Raw genomic sequence first — 22697 nt, 5'->3', positions numbered from 1 at the left:
CTAACTTTTTTGCTAAATACCATTTTCTACTGCGACGCGTTGTGAGCTTGGAGGTCGGCTATTTTCGATGCTTGCTTTCAACAAAGAGAGGCCAATTATCTCAACACAAGATGCTGGTTCAAGTTCAGAAGAGTTTGGACATGGCAATTCTCTTGAATGCTGCCTTCGGGTATGGCATGGAAAGGAGGGTATTTGCATTTCTTTCACCAAGAGTAAAAACAGCATTCATGGTCTGAAGAGGGCACTTTTTTACAGACGGATAAAAGGGCAGAGGCTCAAGCCCCCTTTGATGTCTATGTGTGCACGTGCCTGGTCAGACAGATGGATTGCCTGTGATGAGCAAACTGTACATCCAGTCTACTGTATGAATTGACTGTCTACATGCATCACATCAAGTGAAGCATGCTATGTGCCACTATATAAACACACTTGCACAAACACATGACACTGTAAGCGAACACACCATACAAAGGTATTTTGCCAATAGCCTATTTGTCACCGTCTATCCCCCCCCCCCTCTCTCTCTCCCAAATTCAAAGGGCTTCATTAGCATGAGAAAACATAGCTTACATTGCCAAAGCAGAAGTGTACACAATACAATACAATCAAAACAAAAATATGTACAGGAGTGAAACAGTTTTCATGTAGTTTTCACACACACACACACACACACACACACACACACACACACACACACTGCAAAGTATGATCTCTTTTCTGTCCTGATACGAATCTCTACTACAGCAACATTATGCAAACCTGAGGCTGAGCCTGGGCGGCTCCAAACAGCACAGCATGCAAAACACACCTGACTGATCAAGTGTGTTTTCAGCACCACAGGCTATGTTTTAACATGCCGAGGAGACACAGCAGTGACAGCACTAATGAGAATAATTATAGATCTATACTGGAAATTAAATAATCTAGTAGGCCTTTGCAGCTCGAGACCCAGAAGGGAGATTAGAGTTTGCCCGGGACCCAACCATGCAGTAGGGCAGCCACTCTGTGAGCTTGTAGATCGGCTGTTTGTTTTCTAATTCATGTAATTTCTTTGATTTCTTTGAAATTATCATGGAAATCTTTAGCTTTTTGGGGAATGTTTTCAGAAAATATTTTGAAAATTGCTAATAGGTAGGCCTAAATAAAAACAATTTAATACATTGAGACCCATTTAAAAATGTGTCCCGTGACCTACACGAGGGTCCCGACCCACTGTTTGGAAAACTGATCTAGCGCATCTGGGCAGCTGGAGTGAAAACGCATCTGACTGGGATGCTCCTTTTCGATAAAATAAATAAATAAAATAATGAAGGTTTTCAAGGGACTTCGACGCGTAATTGTCCTTAACACCAAAATGTAAAAGAAGGAATAAAACGCCACCATCACGGCCACTGTAACGATGATAAACTGAACATTGTGGATAAACTAAAACAATATTGGATAAATATAAAATCGTGTATTAAACCCAAGACAAATTTGCACGAATTTACTTGTTGTTTTACCCTATCAACAATTAAAGTCTGCCTATATAATATTATAGCTCGATCATGTTTTAAATTCACTCATATAGGCCCTATGGCATAACAATAACTAGGCTATATAACGTTCCTCGTTGCATTATTAGGCTTTTCCTGAAGTGTCTGTATCGTTCCATAATCAAACAAAAATAGGCCTACATATCTTAGTCAGAGACCATCAACATCCCATTTGCTAAAATGCGTGCTGCACTGACAGCGCGTGAATAAACGCGGCGTCTACTATTGCACACACCAGACAAGATCCCGTTCAACACAACCGTCTCGCATTATAGCCTAATTCATTGTCACAGTAGTCTAATAAAGCCATTAAACATCATTAAACACCATTCCACCCTGGTCGCCTGCAGTCATAAACGGCCATGCATGCAGTCAGCGCACCATCATCATCATCATCATCTACTCACCACTATGAGTTTCATGGCCGGGTTTGATTTCGCTATGATCCGAGCGCTCATGATGTCCTTTCCTCCGTAAAGTAAAGTGTACTGCGGTGTGATGGTCCTCTCCATCAGGGAGAGCTACTTATACAGTAGTTAGGAGAGAGAGAGAGAGAGAGAGAGAGAGAGAGAGAGAGAGAGAGAGAGAGAGAGAGAGAGAGAGAGAGCGCACATGCAGAGTGGGACATGCCGTCAAGGTGGGTGGGCACTCTCTCTCACACACACACTCTCTCTCTCTCTCTCTCTCTCTCTCTCTCTCTCTCTCTCTCTCTCTCTCTCCCACTCCACCTCTCTCTCTCTCTCTCTCTCCCCTCTCTCTCTCTCTCTCCCTCTCTCTCAGTCACACACTCCCTCTCACTCACTCTCTCTCTCTCTCTCTCTCTCTCTCTCTCTCTCTCTCTCTCTCTCACTCCCCCCCTCTCTCTCTCCCTCTCTCCAACCCTATAAATAAACTCTTGCATCCATCCTCTCTATATTTTCTACTGTGCTTACGCACTAGAACGTTTTAAAGTCCAAGACAGAGTATAGCACACAGCATGCATCAACAACACACAGGTCATTGGGTGATGATTCATAAAAAAACTGAAATCTTGTTCAGTCTCATATATATTTCCAGCTTACTGTAAACGGACAATAAATGTGAGGTTTCCCTATGGGAACATGCATCATGATTTCCATAGTCCTCCTGACCACTGAAAAAACATAACGTGAGACGTGATCACACTCCAGTTCCTCGGAAAATGATTTCCATAAAGATGTCCTGAGCTGACACGCATCATCAGACAATGTCAAAAGATGCTTCTCGTAAACGTTTTAGCCATCAAAACATGATCCCCAACGATCTCAAAGACCTAAACAAAAGGCTTAAACTTCCATTATGTCCAGAAGGCATCGTGGGAATTCACGCGATATAACATAAGCTTCGGTCAATGTGAATAAAATAAACACAAATGTTTTCTATGTAACTTATCATCACTGTCGGGCAGAAACCTACGTTTTTTTCCCCCCGCAAAATAAAGCCCTGCTTCATCATACAAGGCCGTCGCACAAAACTAGTGAAAACAGCAGATCTACAAGCACACAACGCCTCACACCACGAGGGGTTGTGTGCTTGTAGATCGGCTGTTTTTACTAGTTTAAATCCTTTTTAAAATGATAAATACAAAACGAACACTTTTGGACATACAAGGTTTCCATCCGACAACAGCGGTATGCAGCCAGATTTTGTTGAGAACACAAACACCATGACTGACATGTGATTATTTGAACCAGTCTAACATTATTATTACATTACACATACTATGTGCGACCTGCACTCCCAGAATCTACTACTGTTATGGCACGTCATGTCATATTATGAATTATTGAACCGACGTGAGAACCAGACACATGACACCCCAAAAGCGGTTTCTAAACCGTGATACCGTACGCCAAGGTTTGTTTCATAAACTGCCAATCAATCCCTGTTTCTTGGGTGGTGAGTATTTGTTCAGTTCAGTTTTAGTTTTTCAGTTCAGTTTCAACGTTTTCAGGCCAAGAACCCCTTAAGTCAAGAGAGAGATGAAGCAAGGACCCCCGCAACCTGTTCATAGATTCCATATATTTTCATTGTTTGACAACACAATCATCAGTGTATTTTGGATTCATGTCAATTTGTGTTTGCAGATATTTAACCACTTGAACCGTCAATACTTAATATACTTGACCTTTCACTCTGTACTTAGTCTGCTCCTTTTCCCCTCTACACCAAAGCTCTTTGCCGAAAATAGCCGATCTACAGCGAGGCGTTGTGAGCTTGTAGATCGGCTATTTTTGGATAAAGTTCTCAGAATATGTCGCTGGGGTTCAAATGCTTATACAAAAGGAGGGGAAAAAATGCATATTCAATGTGCATTAGTGCAGTATGAGCAATCTTATTAGAGTAACAAAGAAGGGAAAGTCCAAGGCACAGGTTGTCAAGTCCATTTTAACCTGTTAAGGCAGGCAGTGGTTCTCAAACTTTGAAAGTTGAAGGTCTCCCGTTAACTTTGACAGTGTACAAATGGAACTTGGTTCCATTTGTATGCTGTCAAAGTTACAGACTTGTAAGGGTCGATTTAGACCCCCATAAAGGAACCTAGAGAGTCCCTGAAATCCGCTTGGAGACAGATGTTTGATTTACTGTGCGGCACTGTTTTTCAACTTACTTAGAGTATAAAGTATCAGTTGCGTTGTGGATTACATTTCAGAAAAAAACAAACAGAAATTAATTGACTCCAGCCACTCTGAACAGCATATTCAAAACCACAGATGTCATGTAGTACTTTGTTATTTCACTCATATGGAAAGTATGGACGTGGATGCCCGTGATATTCACAGTTGAAACACGCACAAATGAGTAAGAGTGCGTATACTGTTTCCCGGCATTGGCCTTTTTCCTCAGAACAATAAAAAATAAACATTAAACAATCTTCAACACCTTTAAATGTGGTAGTTTTCCGACAGTGATATTGAGTTAAACCCCTCTTGGGCTCGAAAGAAACCAATTCACGATATTATGTGCATGTCGTCCATTCTTTCCTATCACTCCCCACTGTGTAATATGAAAAAAAGCACATTTCCATGGAAAATATTGTACATGAACTCATACTAATTATCCTATGCATTATCCTATTACTCATAGCCCATTGGTAGTCTATCTGGGTCGGTGACTGCAGAGTCCCTGCCTTGAGTTGACTTTACCGGGCCAATTCACAAAATGACCATCCAAGATATAGAATTGAAATAGCAGACAGAGGAATGAACAATAATGGCAGACACAGCACCGAATAACCACACGTTACAGCTTTATGTTATGACAGAAATTGACACGCTATATACCTTCAACCAACTGAATGAACCCTCGCATCCCTGTTCTGGCCATGTCATCATCATCATTCATCATCCGTCGAGTGTCCTCGAGACCCATCAGGGTTACGAGGCTACCTCCTTGTTGCGAGGCCCTGGAAGGTCAAAGGTCACAGGGACCACGCGTAAACGAAAAGGGTGCCTGAAGAAGTTGTGCTCTCAGCACACAAACAGCAAACGACAAGGGCAGGCACGTGCACACATAGACGTCAAAGGGGCTCAAGGCCCCTTTTTCCGTCTTTAAAAAGTGCCCTCTCCAGACCATGAATGCTGTTTTTACTATGGTGAAAGAAATGCAAATGCCTCCTTTCCATGATGAAAGCCATACCATTACGCCATTATCTCCAGTATTGACTTGATTATGCTTAGTTCAGCGTGGTATCAAGCACCGAAAATAGCCGATATTTTCGATATTTCCACCAAAAGGCCCTTTAGACATTTTAGCCCCTGCCTCTCTAACATTCTCTGCACGCGTCCCTGGACAAGGGCATGTCATAATAGGCGAACATTCCACAAAAATAGCAAATCTACAAGCTTTTGTAGAGCTTTTATTTTTGGCTATTATTTGAGATATATTTTACGGAGCTGTTATGATTTAAGTGGTTACGTTTTCAATGTATTAACACATTGAACCCTAGCATCTGCATCCCTCATCTGGGGGGAACATTTGCCAAAAATAGATGATCACAATATGCCTCAGCGAGCTTATAGATCGGCTTTTTTTGGCAAAGATGTTAATAGAGGGGAAAAAAGGGGGCGGCCTAGTAGTATATAGACCTCTGGGGGACTCCGATCAACAAAGCATACAGGTCCTAAGTGGTTAAAATCCTTAAATCTGCTTTATGACTCTATATCCTGTCATATAAAAATGGTACTCCCACAGACTCATGATATAGAGTCATATTCACGACGCTGCGACGCAAACAAGACAGCCGAAAAGTCAATCAAAAAAATCACACCTAGAGTGAAGTGAGCGCTGCTATTTATACGTTTCATTAAGCGTCCCGCAAAGCTTGGCCAATGTGACCCCTGGACGTACAACAAACCTTGGACAAAGCCAGATGTCTGAGCTAAAAAAAAGCCTCTTCCTCCATCTCATTTCCCAGTTTCCCTTTCTTTTCCAATTCGTCCCCCCAAAAAAGGTCATGCGTTCAAAGATGTGACGTGCTGTCGCCGACTGCTGACGTAGAGACCACGCGAGGCCTGGACGCAAGTCAGAGAAATGACACGGTCATCCACCTACACTACTACTTACTGCCAGTCGTAGTAGTGAGGAAAACCGAGGCACGCCACAATGATGGCGGAACACAACACACACACAAGCATAAACACACATAGGCACACTTCAACAATGAGGTCAGTGCATTACCACTACAATGACCCAACAGATGCTAGTAGTAGTATTCTTTCTTTCTCATGCGAGCACGCACGCATGCACACACACTAACACACACACACACACGCGCGCACACATGCACACGCACGCGCACGCACACGCACACACACACACACACACACACACACACACACACACACACACACACACAGACACACACACACACACACACACACACACACACACACACACACACACACGGACGCACACACACACACACACACACACACACACACACACACACATGCACGTGGCTTCTGTGACGCGTGGAGGACTCGGTGGTGAGGTCCCTAGCGTACGAGCAGAGGAAACAGTGGGTGTCAGGAGGTGAACCATATACTACTGCAGTAAGACCGACGCGCGCACGCGCGCACGCATATGCGCGCACACATCAATGCATACCGAGGCAACACCCTCGTACCCGCATGCCAGCACATAAATCACTATGGCGTAGGCTGTTATAACTGGCATACTTTCACGAGCTGTTGGCCGTCTCTGACCTGTGAGAATTAGATGTTATGTCTATACGGTATGGGTGTGTATACTGTCGGTTCTTGTGAAAATCTAGCATGATTTATCTCCTCTGCTTCGGAATAAGCAGAATGAGAAAAAGGCTCAACCTGAATGGAAACATAGGTCTCTGTGAACAAATTCAACCGCAAACATTTTGAAATACTTTTCGCCGGTTTCAGTATTTATGAAAACCCCCACATACACTTAACCACTTTCGCTTTAAAAACATTGCGAAAATGGCAAATATAGCTGATCTACAAGCCCAAGCGCATTGCGGTCTTCTATTTTCAACTTTTGTGTGACATACTGTAGTAGTATGACGAAGTAGTGTATTAATTTACAGGCGAAGAATAAAGAGTTGGAATATGGCAATACAGGGTTTCTGCCCGACAACAATAATTGTGGGCTCGCCTGAAAGGCGAGAACACTATGTTATCGGCATTATTTATATATATAGTGAGTTCCGTCGCAGACAGTATAAAGGCAGGGCCCTTAGCCAATGAGGTGCAATTGAGGCGTGGACAATCTGGGAGTGGTGTTAGCTGGAGTATTGGTCGAGCTTCACATGACAGTTAGCACGCTGCAGAATATAGTCACAAGCGAGCCCACACTGTTTCGTAGGAACTGATAAATTATGACCAATGACATCACCACTGGCATCACCAGAAATACTGGTCCCTCATTGCCTGTTCATGATGATGTTGCCAGAGATACGTACATACCCAGCCGATCGCAATATTTGTGCACTCTGCTTGCGCAAGTAATAATACTGACTAGAACTGGACTGACTTTTGCTGGCCATAAAATGTCCCATCAGTCAGGAGTATTATCACAATATGTAATATAAATACAAGACCGAATTCATGAAGTGACTTTCTATTAAACCCATCGATTACAAGGGTGTAAATGGAGTTTATAATTGTTAAGATAATTGATTAAAATGTTCCTGTTATTATGATTAACACGGTATAGATATCATTTTCAGTGTTAAATGTCAATGCCATCCTAATGTACGATGAGATCTGTCCACTGCAGGTCATAATGCCCAGGACACAGGATAACAAAATGATATTACCAAGCCATGATATCTGGCCTTGCTACTGGGCCCAACAACACGAAAACATCTGATATCCATTGTTATGTTTAATTGTCCAATCAGAATGTGACTAATGTATTCTGTAACTCCATATATCGGTGAAATTATGTTTTGTATAGGCAGAGAAGCTACGATGGGTGATTTCGCTCTACTGTACTTGCTGTACTGTACAATTTGAACTCTGAACTATTCTTTCATTACAACTAACAGAAAACGGATTTACACTGGTGTGGACTCATTTCTTGTGTGCGAGTACTTTAATATTTTGGGGAAAACTGTCTATATGGAATATAATAATCTTTCCATCAATAATGTGTTTGGACCTGCTCAGAAACACTCTTTTTAAACTTTTTGAGTGATGTATGGCTGCACAACAAAAAAGTTTAGCTTTTGGTCAAGCTTCACTTGACATCACCAAATATCGGGTAGAAATCAACGTTTTTACTGTGATTTCGCAAAAACAATTTGGAAGGAACTGAGGAAACTGTTTAAAAAATATGTTTTGGCGACCCATTTTAAATCTCCCACGACCCACTGCTTGGGAAACAGTGCTCTAGATCAGTGGTTCTCAACCTGTGTGTCGGGACCCCCAGGGGGGTCCCCACATTAGTGTGGGGGGGGGGTCCCCAGGTGATTAACTTAATGTGCAACATTGTTTTCTCTCTCAACAGTAAACAAACCAACATAAAGTTTAAGTGTATAGAGGGTATCTGCACATTTCTAAAGTGACAATTAAGGACTTTTTAATCTATCTATAAATGCGAGAAGTCTCTGTCTGCGTGTGTGTCTGTCTGTCTGTCTGTAATCCGCGTATCTTGAGAACCGTTCGTCCCACCGGCTTCAGATTCGGCACCCGCCTCAACCCGACCCGACGCGCGGTTTTCCCGAACCGGCACGAAGCGTTCGGAATCTCCTTATGCGGGGCTGATTGTTGACATCAGGCTGTTCCGGAGGAAATCGGCGCAATCGCTGACTCATTGTGACATCACATCATAAAAGGCTCTGAGATCACGTACGCCACATGAGTCAACAAAAAACGCCATGGTTACGTATTCTGATGTTCCTATATGGGCATAAAAGGACACAGGCAAACATGGTCAAAACGGCTCTTATGACAACAGGTATAATGGAGTTTGCATTAAAGGGTGGGGCATTCATTCCCTATTTCAAATTCCGCACGCGCGTTCCCCGCCGCAGCAGGTAGTGCAGTGCCCGGCCTCGACCCGATCCGATACGCGATTTTCTGGAACCAGCACGAAAGGTTCGGATTCTGATGTCTGACATCAGGGTTTTCCGGAACCGGCACTGTGTCTGCATAGATCTCCATTTATGGGCATAAAATGGATGCAGACAGACAGATACGGATATCTCCATATATGAGCATAAATGGACACAGGCAAACAGATGGTCAAAGATCTCCATATATGGGCATAAAATGGACGCAAAAAGACAGATACAGATATCTCCATATATGGGCATAAATGGACACAGGCAAACAGATGGTCAAAACGGTCGGAGGCACAGACAGATACAGAGATCTCCATAATGGGAATAAAGGGACACAGACAAACAGATACGGAGATCTCCATATATGGGCATGAAATGGATGCAGACAGACAGATACAGATATCTCCATATATGAGCATAAATGGACACAGGCAAACAGATGGTCAATACAGGTCCTACAGAGATCTCCATATATGGGCAAAAATGGACGCAGACAGACAGATAACTCCATATATGGGCATAAATGGACACAGGCAAACAGATGGTCAAACCGGGTCCTACAGAGATCTCCATATATGGACATAAAATGGACGTAGACAGACAGATATCCCCATATATGGGCATAAATGGACACACGCAAACAGATGGTCAAAACAGATCCTATGACAACAGGTATAATGGGGTTTGCATTAAAGGGCGGGGCATTCATCCCCTATTTACATTGTTCCCGAGTTGGCCTTCGGGCGGCCGAGCTTCTAGTACCTCTAAAATGACAAATTAAACATTGGACAAACTGTCAAATATTAGAGGCATAAATTGTGAAAATTGCAGATCTATATGCTCACAACGCATTGCGAGGCGTTGTGAGCATGTAGATCGGCTATTTTCACAATAGAACCGTGTTATACAAAATGTAATGCCTCAACTCTTAGTGCTTGTCAGGTGGGGGGTCCCCAGTTAGAATATGATTATTTTGGGGGTCTGAAAAGGTAGAGAACCACTGCTCTAGATAATAATATATAAAACTATGGTCTGGACTCTGGAGCTGTATGGAATTCCATATTTGGGCTAGGTGCCGTGACGCCAGCAGGGCAGTGATGTCATAATTGGACAGCTTTATATTCAAACAACTGAGTGAGCAAGCAAGATGATATAGAAAACCTTCGTAACAGGGGGCGACTGTTACGAAGGTTTTCTATATCATCTTGCTTGTTCCCTCCTACATGGACCTCTACATATGGAGATCTCGACACCGGCCTCACTAAGCCCTGGATGCCTATATATGGAGATGCCCATATATGGAGATGCCCATCTATGGAGATGCCCATATATGCAGACTCCAGATTGGATATGACTGACTTGTCATCATGACATCACCAAGAATGACTCAACCACCCTGACTCGTCATCATGACATCACCAAGAATGACTCAACCACTGCGGGTATAAAAGAAGTCCTCATTCCCATGGTATCTCAGATTCAACCATCGCACCCGAGAATCTCCAACTCTACTAGCAAGACTATCCACGGATCTTCAAGGACACTCCAACCTCAACCAACTCATATTCAGTTCCCAAGATACTTGGCCTTACAACCCAGATATCTTTGTACCGCACAAACCTTTGACTACCTTGACCATATCGTTAAATATCCCGGTTTAAGTCCGGTCGGACACCACTGTGGCGGGTCCTAGTTCCAACCTTTGAATAACAGTCCTTTCTTAGTAGTAATTTACAGAGAGGACAGAGACACGTATGGGACCAAACTGTTTTAGGGTGCAACTATTGTATTCTGAATTAATGAGGTTTGAGAGGAATTAATTTTCTCCAGAAATTAAATTCGGTGTGACCTGCCATAATGACAGCTGGCATAACACCTAAATACTGTGCAACTTCATCACCAGAGGGGGCGCTCTCTGTAACGGCTCCAGTGCTTCAAGGCACCATGCACAGGAGGGCCTTGCTGACCATTCTCCTGGCGCTGGGGATTTGTTTAATTCTCTCCCTGGGTGTCTTGGCATACTTCTGGTTTACGTATGATTGCGATGAAAGGAGTAGGCCTACAGGTGACTGCATGCCTGGCTTTGCAGTTTGCAGGATGGCCACGCTGTTCCCAGGATTTGGTTCTGCACCATCTCCCATGTTCCTCGATCGAACCTTTAAACAATTCCGCTGCATCAGTGATTACGTCCTTCCGTTTGGAATCAAATCACATGAGAAGATCGTAGAGGATATTCTGTCAGCTACAAACAACTACAGTTTAGGGGAGGAGTTGGACGGTTTAAAAAAACGATGCATCGTCGTGGGGAGCGGAGGAATCCTGACCAATAAGTCCTTGGGCCAGACGATCGATACGTTTGATGTCGTTGTGCGGTTGAACGCAGCTCCGGTGAAAGGCTACGAGACAGACGTGGGATCCAAGACCACCATCCGCATCCTGTACCCCGAAAGCTGTCCCAAGAAGATGGAGGAGATAGAGAGCCAGTCGCTGTTTGTCCTCTTGGCCTTTAAAGCTACGGACCTTGAGTGGTTCCGACACATGGTCTTCAACGAAACGCTACCTGATACGGAGCACTGGAAGTCAGTGGCACAGCATGTACCTAGAGAACCGGCAGACATGCGAATCCTCAACCCCTACTTCATCAGAGAGACCGCTTTCAAGCTCATCGGATTTCCGTCCCACTGGCTTGGTTGGCCAGTTAGGGGCAATATTCCCACCACGGGGGTAGTTGCCATAACGATGGCCCTCCACAACTGTGACCAAGTGTCTGTGGCTGGTTTTGGCTACAACATGAGCGACCCCGACGCTCGCTTGTATTACTACGGCGACCTGAAAATGTCAGAAATGACAGTAAAGAGCACTAGTCATAACATAGTGAAAGAAAAGCAGTTTCTGGCAAAAGTTTTGAATGCTGGAGCCATCCAGGACCTGACCATGGGCATCATCGACTAGGGGTTTTCAACAGATTTTGACCCAGGGACCACCATCCTGATTAAGAGCAACCAGGGTATCACCTATACGGGTGGGGAGGAAGGGCGAGCTCCCAGAGTGTCCTCGACCGCAGACACGTCAGCCCACGGATTAGACGCGTCTGCTCCGCGGACAGAACGCAGATTAGACGCGGCCTCTCCCCGGACGAGACACTACACTCGAGACACGATGATGCTAACCTGGTGATGCTAACCTGGTGTAATGCTAATGTGTGGACGCACAGTCTTCCCCTGAGGACGCCCGTCGTCCTCACGGGAGGACGGAGCGACGCTCGTGATGCTAACCACTCCGTCCTCCCGTCCTGGTGTCCTCACGGGAAGACGGTGCGACGCTGCATGGTGAGATGCTGCGTTCGCGTTTTCCCCAACGAGTTTGAGCACAACGGTGGGGGCGCGGTGTGGGGGGAGGACGCGTCCACGGTCGTGGACACTCTGGGAGCTCGCCCTTGCTGCGGGTGGGTCTTTTTGGTTATTGCTTATTCGTTAGGATCCCCATTAGCTGTGCCCTAAAGCACAGCTAGTCTTCCTGGGGTCCTCATATAAAAACAGTACATACATTTAAAAACATACATTTGAAACATACATACATTTAATCAATCATACAAAATAAAAGTATAAACATATATAAAACTAATTAAAAAGCATTAAAGTCCATCATAGACCCACCACCCAACACAATAGTGTCAGTTTTCAAAGCATTTTATTACCAGTAAAGTGCAAGAAGCACAACATTTTTGTTCGATAGCCTACCGACACATTTGAATGCATCAACCATTTACACAAGTATTTTTTTTTCCCCTGGACCAAGCAGGACAGGCAAATTATAGTCAGGTAAATATTTGAAAAAGTTCACTTCCAGCAGAAAGTGTGAAATCTTTGTGCGCTAAATTCCAAAATCGCACTCGTGCAAATTGAGCGGTTTGTTTGGTCCGTGTTTTTGGCCAACACGTGACGTCATAGACATCATGGACAGAACAGCTTTTGATTGGTCTGTGCCTAAGGCTAACGCGTGACATCATGGACAGAACATCTTTTGCTTGGTCCGTGGAATATAGGAGCGGTTTGCACCACTCAAAAAATGCCGGATCCAAGAGATCTGACCAAAGGATTTGACATCTTGAATTCCAACATGGCCACCATGACAAAACATAAGATAGTTCTGATCTGATGTCACAGTGTTTTTGAGATTCAGTGAGATTGAGACCAGGAGCGGAACCCACACAGTAGGGAATCAAAGGGAGTGGGAATCAATAGGGAATCAATTGGTCGAGCTTCACATGACAGTTAGTTTACTGCAGAATATAGTCACATCAGCAACCACAGCAACCCCACTTGCCAATTGCATCTTTTTTAGTGTTATTATATTCCAATATAAATTTGAATTCTTATTTTTTCGTATGTTTTTATTTTTATTACATCTTTTATAGGCTAGATTTTGAGCGGTATAGCTCCTATATCTGGATTTGTCCGGTCAGAGCCCAATGGAAAACGCCTTCAGAAATGTAATGTCATTATTTGGTAATGTCATATTATACTCCAACATTGTTTTTTCTTTTCTTTCTTTTTTTGTATTTGTTTTATTTTTTATTAGTGGCCAAGCCATTGGGGGCGGAGGCCACTAATTGTGGGCTCGCTGAAAGTGAGCACACGTATGTTATCCTCATTATTCATTTATCTATCAATTTCTCCCCGACAGTACAAAGGCCAGGGCCCTTAGCCAATGAGGTGCAATTGGAAACTGGTGGAAAAACATTTGGGAGTGGTGCTAGCTGGAGAATTGGTTGAGCTTCATGCATTATATGTATAATTAATTATATTATATTGTCGTTGTCGGGTGAAAACCTTGTATGTCCAAAACCGTTCGTTTTGTATTTATCATTTTAAAAATGAGTTAAACTAGTGAAAACAGCCGATCTACAAGCACACAACACCTCGCACCGCGAGGCGTTGTGTGCCGCGCTGCGAGCTTGTAGATCTGCTATTTTTCAATAGTTAACATTCATGGGGGGCCCGCAGTGAATCCTTGTACCCAGGGCCCAGAATTCTGGGTGGAGCTCTTGTTGCCATGTATGTTTGCATACTCCACAGGAAGATAGAGCGGATCTCTCACCACCCCTGGGTGACCATTGTTCACATCCACATCCCTACAGTTACACTGTTGTGTGCTTTGCTGTGTTTGTCAGTATCACCTGTGTAATTATTGCTAGTTTCAGAGTCGGTGAATGCTTACGTTGTTTCTGTGCAGGTGCGCGTGTGTGTGTGTGTGTGTGTGTGTGTGTGTGTGTGTGTCTGTGTGTGTGTGTGTGTGTGTGTGTGTGTGTGTGTGTGTGTGTGTGTGTGTGTGTGTGTGTGTGTGCAATGTGTATCTTTGATGTCGGGCAGAAACCTTGTATCTGTTTCAAATCTGTATGTTTTTTTCGTAAAGTAAATTCCCTGCTTCATCATACAAGACTGTCGCACAAAAATAGTGAAAACAGCAGATCTACAAGCACACAACGCCTCGCGGTGCGACGCGTTGTGTGCATGTAGATCGACTATTTTCACCACTTTTAATCATTTTTAAAATAATGAATACAAAACGAACGGTTTTGGACATACAAGGTTTCCACCCGACAACAGCGGTATGTAAATATGTGTGTTTCAAGCTAGGGAATCCAACCAAATCCCTGTCATTTCCATAACAGATCTCATAAACAAATGAATGGAAATGGGAACCGACCAACAACTAACTGCCCGGCGGCCTCAGGCAACTGCCTTCTGCTTTTTTGACGACGATGGCCCGTGAGAGGGAGAGAGATGAGAGAGAAAACAGTCAGAGAGAGAATCCAAGCACAACAACACACAGGATCGTCCCTGAACCAAACAGAGACGTGGACCGACATCAATGGCTCTGGGTGTGGTCGCATTGGTCTCTCATTTTTGTACATCATTTTATCCATGAAAAGGTTGGAAGGAAACAGGGATGTGCAGAGAATGTTAGAGAGGCAGGGGCTGAAATCTCTAAAAGAGCATTTTGGTGGAAATATCGAAAATAGCAGACCTCCAAGCTCACAACGCGTCGCGCTGCGACGCGTTGTGAGCTTGGAGGTCGGCTATTTTTGGTTCTTGATACCACACCGAACTAAGCATATAATCAAGTCAATACTGGAGACGTGGCGTACAGCGTGGATTTCTACACAGAGAGGGCAATTCTTTCAAAACCAGTAAGACTCCCTAATCGGGAGATAAGCGACCGTTGGTCGCTTATCTCCACAAATATCACAACCTCCACCTCTCACGTCATACGGGCAGCCATAGTTACACCTGGAATGTTGAATCTCCATATATGGAGATAACCTACGCATCACACAAAGTCTGACCTCACCAGCCCATACTTGGGCATGGACGACTTATATCTCCATATACGGAGATGGCCATATATGGAGATACGATGACATCACAGAGTCCACAGCTGATGATGTGGCGTGATGTCATACAATACACAAACAAGCCCTATATAAAGGGGCAATTCTCACCAGGGAAGAGAGCATTCCTCGACTCAGACCTTATCGCCAGGATCAACTAAGCGTATAGCTTATCATCACATCCAACCATCTTAAGATACTCAGCTAGTGGGGAATGCTCTCTTCCCTGGTGAGAATTGCCCCTTTATTCCAGGTGTAACTATGGCTGCCCGTATGACGTGAGAGGTGGAGGTTGTGGATTGGCAGGCAAGGAGTGTGTGTGCAAAGTGTGGCATGTCTTGGGGCAACGGTGGCGGAGATATGAGTTGGGGAAAAGTGTGACATGACGGACAGACTGACTGACTGACAGACAGCCGGTGGAGGTTTTGGTAGTAAATGCGACCTGACGGTCGCAATAAGACGCTGCATTCGAGTTCAGGATACTTTGGACAAGGCAATTCACTTGAATGCCACCTTCAGGTATGGCATGGAAAGAGGGCATTTGCATGTCTTTCACCATAGTAAAAACCGCATTCATGGTCTGGAGAGGGCACTTTTTACAGAAGGATAAAAGGGCAGGGGCTCAAGCCCCCTTTGATGTCTATATGTGTGCACGTGCCTGGAAGGAAATGCAGAGTGCTGCTCGCAATGTCATACATTCCACACCGTGACCTTCACTGCACGCCGTTCCCCTCGCTTTGTCGATTGACATCTTGCCTACCGTACACTACTGTATAGCAGGAATACTGTAAACATGATGATATAAAGGGTATACGGGAGATGCGCTCTTGTTCTGCTCGGAAGGTCATAGGTTCACACACGTTTTGGCACCGTGTTCTGGGACTCCACCCAGTACACGGTGAAGCCCTTCTGGGATTAAGCTGAGCTTCCACAGTGATAGTTTGAGTAAATTGGCCATTTAAGTCTGAATAGCTCTCTGGCTGTTTAAGAGAGAGCCATGAACCAACTTTAAATAAAAGAAAAGAAACGACGTGCCCTCCTCATGCTTTTCTCAAAAGGTCAATTTAGGGTTGTTGTATAAGCCAGGGTTTCTCAAAGTGGGTGCCGTGATGCAAGTACAGGGGTGCCAGAATGCTTTGATAATATTTGGAATTAATCAATATCACTTCAGTTTAACCACCTTATACTTAGTGAAACAGATCTGAGTTACTCTGTACTTGGTGCGACCTTCTTCAGCCTGCAGTACACCAAAAATAACAGATATACAAGTGACACGTTGTGACGCGCTGTGAGCTTGTAGATTGTGTATTTTTGCTGAATGTTCTCCCCAGAATAGGGATGCTGGGGTTTAGGTGGCTAAACGCCAAGTAGAAAAGTTATTTTTGATCTGTCCTAACGGAAACAGATATTCTCTCAAGTTTTTCTCGTGACATATTGTATCTAAGGGGGAAGGATTTACATATTTGACATAAATGTAAGGGACTGTATGTAAAGAAACAGTGTAATTCGGGGCTGCCGTGGATGAAAAGGTCATTTAGAGGGGTGACCCGAGACCAAAAAATGTTTGAGAACCTCTGTTGTAAGCCACTGGGGCGAGATTAAACCAGAGCACCCCCCCCCCCCCCCCCCCCCCCCCGACCACCCCGTTGTAACCTCTGTTAAAAGAGCACCGTTTTGCCACGTCAGGTTGTCTTACCTTCTCATGTTCTGCCTGTCTGTCCTGCGGTCCACCTCACGGTTCTGATTTCACTGTGTTTTATATCTCTCTCATAGCGTGGGCCCCTCAGATGTAAATCACAGTGGACAACTGTTCGTTTGGCTGCCTGATGGAAGGAAGCCTCAACAGGATATTGAAGTGATCGATATGGGGGCATGGATAGCTAAAGAGTAACACTGGGAATGCTGGCCACCAGGGGCGTCACACCAAATTCTGGGCCCTGGGTACAAGGATTCACTGCGGGCCCCCCATGAATGTTAACTATTGAAAAATAGCAGATATACAAGCTCACAGCACTGCTATTTTTGAAAAATCGTGAGAATGTGTACAAGAAACCTATGTCAAGGACCCCCAAGATGATATGTATTTGGCCACGGACCCCGATCTCAAAATATTTAGTTCCAGGGACCCCCAGAAGCAAAATTTGAGTTAGAAATGTTCGCTTAAAAAATACATATATTCAAAGATTTTCACACATTTTCACAACTTTTCAAAAATAGCAGATCTACAAGCTCGCAGCGCGGCACTCGGTGCCGCGCTGTGAGCTTGTATATCTGCTATTTTTCAACAGATAAAGTTATTAGGGCCCCTCCACCTTGGGCCCCAGTAACTCAGTCCCACTTTCCTACCCCTTGTGACGCCCCTGCTGGCCACCAGCAGTGCCCACCTTTTTTTGATTGAGAGATATACTTCTAAAATGACCAGCTCAACATGATCTACGTGCCCAATGTATCTGAGGGGGCTTTGGAACAGCGGCACATATAAGACAAACAAACTTGAAATGGCAAATAGTGGGGGGAAAAGTCTTCATCCCATTCTGTATGGAAGTGGCAGGTTCGTTTTAATGCTGCTGACTCTTGAAAACAAAGGGGTTTGCCTACTCTAGAAGCCATGAAGGGAACAACTGACAGGCCCTTGATGTCAATCAATCAAGTCACCTTAAAGGGTCATGAAACCCAAAATCACTTTTTCTATAAATATATATTATATCAATGAGTCACTTGTGATAGGGAGCAATGCTATGGTTCAATTTGGCCATAGGCTTGTGGATTCAGAGCTTTCTGCTGTCTCTGTAGCTATTTCTGTGTTCTTCCCGTTTCTGTGTAGAAAAGAAATATTTGGCGCCACTCATTATATATTTGCTCCCGGCGTACCATTAGTTTGGCGTGAGGTGGCTTATCTATTCACTCCTACATTTTAGAAACCACTCCTCCATTTTAGAAACCACTCCTCCATTTTAGAAACCACTCCTACATTTTAGATTTCTTTTCATATTCTGAATTCTGATAAAACAAATAAAGAGGCGGGGTGACAATCTTTATATTTTAAAGGTAGGGTAAGTGACTTCACTTTCAGTTTCAGTTTTTATGTAAGGTGACAGGCGGGGGCCTTCCTCCAATCATGATCAAGCGAGCAGGCATGATCAAGGGCCGTCCAAAAATGGACCAAACACTATAGCAACTACTACTAGTACATAGACCCATTTTGTTATTATTTGAATTAAATGAAATCACTTACCCTTACCCTACCAAAAGACATTTTCGGGGGCATGTCATGTGGTCTACCTGCTCATATGGCTTGATCTGTTTGATACCTGTGAGAGAGAGAGTCCAGAATGATAGCTAGCAAGATAGAAAGGCTAATAAGGAGAAGGAGACTGGGGAAACAGAGATTAAACCAAAGAAAGGAGAGACACAGGCAGGCAGACCTTCTCTGCCCAGCGTTGTTGGAAGCATTGCCAGGCAAAGCAGTGAGTCACATTAAATGACCTCGAGAGAAGCAATAACACCGGTGAGAATCCCTGGATTTCCACGGGCAGCTGATGTGGTCTCCCTAGCTGTTTTCTCTTGTGGGGTTTCCAAAAAAATTGTTACAGTAGATGGGAACCATGCCAAAATACACGCATGCACACATACACATGCTTGCACGCTCACACGCAGGCACGCAGGCACGCATCCTACTGTACATGGTATCGGAAGCAACGCACTCAAGGATCATCCCAGGACATCAGAGCATGCATGCTGGATTGCCTGGTGTGGTACGACTCACCGCATTCCCTGCATCTGACAGTAGTCAGTCAAAAAATGTTGTGGTTTAGAGGAGTGTTTCTTACAATTATGGGTTAGGATCCAAAAGGAGTCACCGTTTTGTTATGGGCGCATGGTCCCAACATGGCAAAAGTATAATCAGTAAGACTCCCTAAATCGGGAGATAAGCGACCGTCAGGTCGCATACACAAACTTTAGAAGGCAATGGTAGCCAATAAGGAGGGAATATGGGAAATGGGACAGATGCAGTTTGATGACATGACTGTAGAATTACTGTGTACCACTTTGCGTGATTTTATGGCAAGTATAATTACATTTTAATGATGAGCCAGGACCCATAGGACTAATCTCCTATTTAGAAAAGCTTTAGGCTACTTTTGGAAAATAATATTGAAGAAACTGTTAGCTGGTTAATGTGTGTAGTGTACCGTCACTTTAAAAGAGTAATTTTGCTTCCCCAGGCAGCACTGGTTGACAGGTATCACTTTTAGACAGAAGTGTTTGTGCCATCGTGGGTGATTAGATTTATTTCTTGATCGCCTCTCGTCTTGACTGTTTATACATGAAATCATGCGCCGCTATGCTGGATAACAGGCTCGGCAAGCCAAAATAAATTTATCGGGTTTTTAATGGGCTCGAGTTTCAAGCTCCATCCCTAATCCTTACCCTACACTATTATAAATACTGTAGAATAACCTATAATATGTATAGTATAGTACAAAGTAGGGCATTCAAGTATTCGAATATTCGACAGGACTGGCCAAACTGTCAAATATTAAGTAAGCAAGAGGAGAAACATTGTGAAAATAGCCGATCTACAAGCTCACAACGCCTCGCAACGCGAGGCGTTGTGAGCATGTTGATCCGCTATTTTCACAATATTTATCTGCAGAACCGAGTCACATTAAATGTAATACCTACAATTCCAAGTGCTTGTCAGGGTGGGGGTCCCCAGTTCAAATATGTTTATTTTGGGGGTCACGGCCTAAAAAGGTTTGAGAACCCCTGGTATAGAGCATTAACAAATTCATCCACCAGGGGCATTGACAACTCATTCTTGTGACTTCCTATTCAGCCAAGTTTTATAAACTATATATTTTTTAAAGAGAGAGAAAAAAAAAAGAATATTCGAATTCGGTGAACAACGTCGAATAGTGACTTTGATATTCGAATATTCGAATATACTAATATTTGGTGAATGCCCTATACAAAGGACCATACCTGTACCAAAATACAGTATGTCATTGTCTTCAGAGCGCAGTTGTCAGACCAGTCCAACGACCTGTTCAGGTGCACTCCTAGGAACAACCTCCCCATTGATGGTGCCGGGGAGCGGAGGTTGTGCGGTAGACCACCACCATCTCCTAGGTCTTGCTATAGCATCTTAGACGGAGGTGGTTTGTCTCGCTCCACATGCACAAAGTCCTTCAATGAAGTCATTATTATAACATTACCAAACCTACCTGGATAATTGAGTCTATATTGGAAAACATAATTAGGCGGTTAAGAAGTCATGGATGTAACTCAATTGTTACGTACGGCACACTTTAAACATCAAGCTGAGTATTAGAAAGTGTACAAATGCATAAATTGTAACAATAACGTAACTTGGACTAAAACCTTATATGCACATGTTATATTTGGCATCTTTGATTACCTATCTCAAAGAAGGTTCATGTCTGCATTAGTTCTGTGTATATTTGTCATTGTCTGTCATTTAATGTCTATGAATTGAGTACAAAAGGAGCCCAATGTAAAGAAGCCATAATGCTTTATTGGGCTTAAATTAGTAGACCTTGTATCTGGACTGTCCTGTCCTGTGCTTTTACTATGCGAACTTCTAATAAATTCAATATTCAATCAATCAATCAATCAATCAATCAATCAATCAATCAATCAATCAATCAATCAATCAACCCTGCAAGCACATTTTCATACCATATTGAAATGAACAAAATCCAAAGACTGATCCCTCAAAAATCAAACAAATCACAGTATGGTATAAAATGAGCAGCAGTCATTTTCAGTATACAGTGAGTCTTATCATGTGGGCTAAATATGCTATAATTTTTTCTTTTTTTTATGCCTTTATTGATAGGACAGTAGACTGACAGGAAATGGGGAGAGAGATATAGTGACACACAGCAAAGGTTGTCGGGAACAGCCGAACAGGACTCGAACCTGTGGCACGCTGCAGGCTGACATTGCAGCCTAGCGTGCCCGGACCACCACGTCGGCGGCTACGGACAAGGCCAAGTCTTTGTCTCGGACAGCGGGACATCATGACCCCTGGACATGACACACAACACTTTGACGCTGAAGCAAAAAATCAGGCTTTACTGCATTCACTGGTCCTCATACAACTGATTCTGTTGTTTATTGCTGATTCTGTTTTTTGTAAAAACTGGTCCTTAAAAACCTAAAACAAAACAAACAAACAAAAACCACTAAAACATTAGGTAGGCCTACCGGAATATCCCTTGTCAGTGTAATACTTCCCATGTTTCGCCAGTTTCTGACCAACCTTGAGAGCTCCTGGCACGGTGCACTGTACTGAATTAACATGCAGAAAAAGAAATATTTAACATTCCTGTTGATAAGATCATAAGCTATGCGCTGCCTGGCTGGCAATGCCACATACATTTGTTAAGTCAATGTGTTTCAAAATCAGCTCTTATCAGGCAAAAGAGAGAGAGAGAGAGATTGTGTAATTAAAGTAGCCTGAAGTTGATGTTCCTGAAACAACCCATGTATTGTTTTGAATAAGAAACGCGATACCGAATCCCTAAGCCATCATAAATGTTGCTGCTGTGAACTAGACCATGGACTATGCACAATAGATATTTAGGTTAAAACTGGGAATCCATGGCAGCAGATATTTATGAGGTCCATAAAGTCAAGTGCACTGTAGCATTACACAGGAATAACCAGATAGGTCTGGGGATAGATTTCATATATTTTCCAGTCTGAATGAACCATTATCTGGACAATTCTGTGACGGGAAAGTGCCAAAATCTGTAACACGCATCTTAAAACAAACTTGAGAGATTAACTACAAGGACTTATTTCTACAACACTTTGAGCCCATTTTGCCACCAGGCGGGGGAAAGTGACGGTCAAGCAAGAGTCAACAGACCAGAGGCGGCTGCCTGTTTTCCTCCTGTTTGTCGACATCGTTTCATGAGAAGAATCCTGAATGTCTGTTTTTGTGCCCCCGATGTTTACCGTCCAAAACGAGCGCGCGTGGCAGAGAGGTTCCTAGTCACCGGCCACAATCTACAGTGGCCCGGGGCCAAGGTAAAGATAGGCCTCTCTCTGTACAACTACTGTACACACACTGTACGGCTTCGAGGTCTCACCCCTGGAGACCTCAGTTACACTTCAATAAAATAACTATGAGGTTAAAAATAAAGCGCATGCCACGGGGAAATATGGTGGGAAACTG

At 43.7% G+C, this 22697-nt stretch overlaps 2 protein-coding genes across 2 annotated transcripts in view; one reads left to right on the top strand and one right to left on the bottom strand.

Moving 5' to 3' along the window:
* The window catches only part of LOC308297155 (tumor necrosis factor receptor superfamily member 11B-like), a gene marked incomplete at both ends in the record, with an annotated part of 43918 nt that extends 41925 nt beyond the window's left edge, over positions 1–1993 (bottom strand). Inside the window, one exon of the mRNA XM_080740571.1 lies at positions 1943–1993. Within this exon, the coding sequence (XP_080596697.1) occupies positions 1943–1993 (51 nt within the window). The remainder of the gene's footprint in view (positions 1–1942) is intronic.
* A 9197-nt stretch (positions 1994–11190) lies between these two features.
* LOC308297144 (CMP-N-acetylneuraminate-beta-1,4-galactoside alpha-2,3-sialyltransferase-like) lies at positions 11191–22436 on the top strand (the record flags this gene model as incomplete). Its single annotated transcript, XM_080740561.1, has 3 exons — positions 11191–11930; positions 12308–12538; positions 22352–22436. 3 exons carry the CDS (start codon positions 11191–11193, stop codon positions 22434–22436), a joined length of 1056 nt encoding a protein of 351 aa, XP_080596687.1.
* Positions 22437–22697: the final 261 nt, after the last annotated feature.

Source organism: Nannobrachium achirus (genome assembly GCF_963921795.1).
Source record: "Nannobrachium achirus genome assembly, chromosome: 2".
NCBI classification, from domain to species: domain Eukaryota; kingdom Metazoa; phylum Chordata; class Actinopteri; order Myctophiformes; family Myctophidae; genus Nannobrachium; species Nannobrachium achirus.
This window is presented reverse-complemented; position numbering and strand designations above follow the sequence as displayed.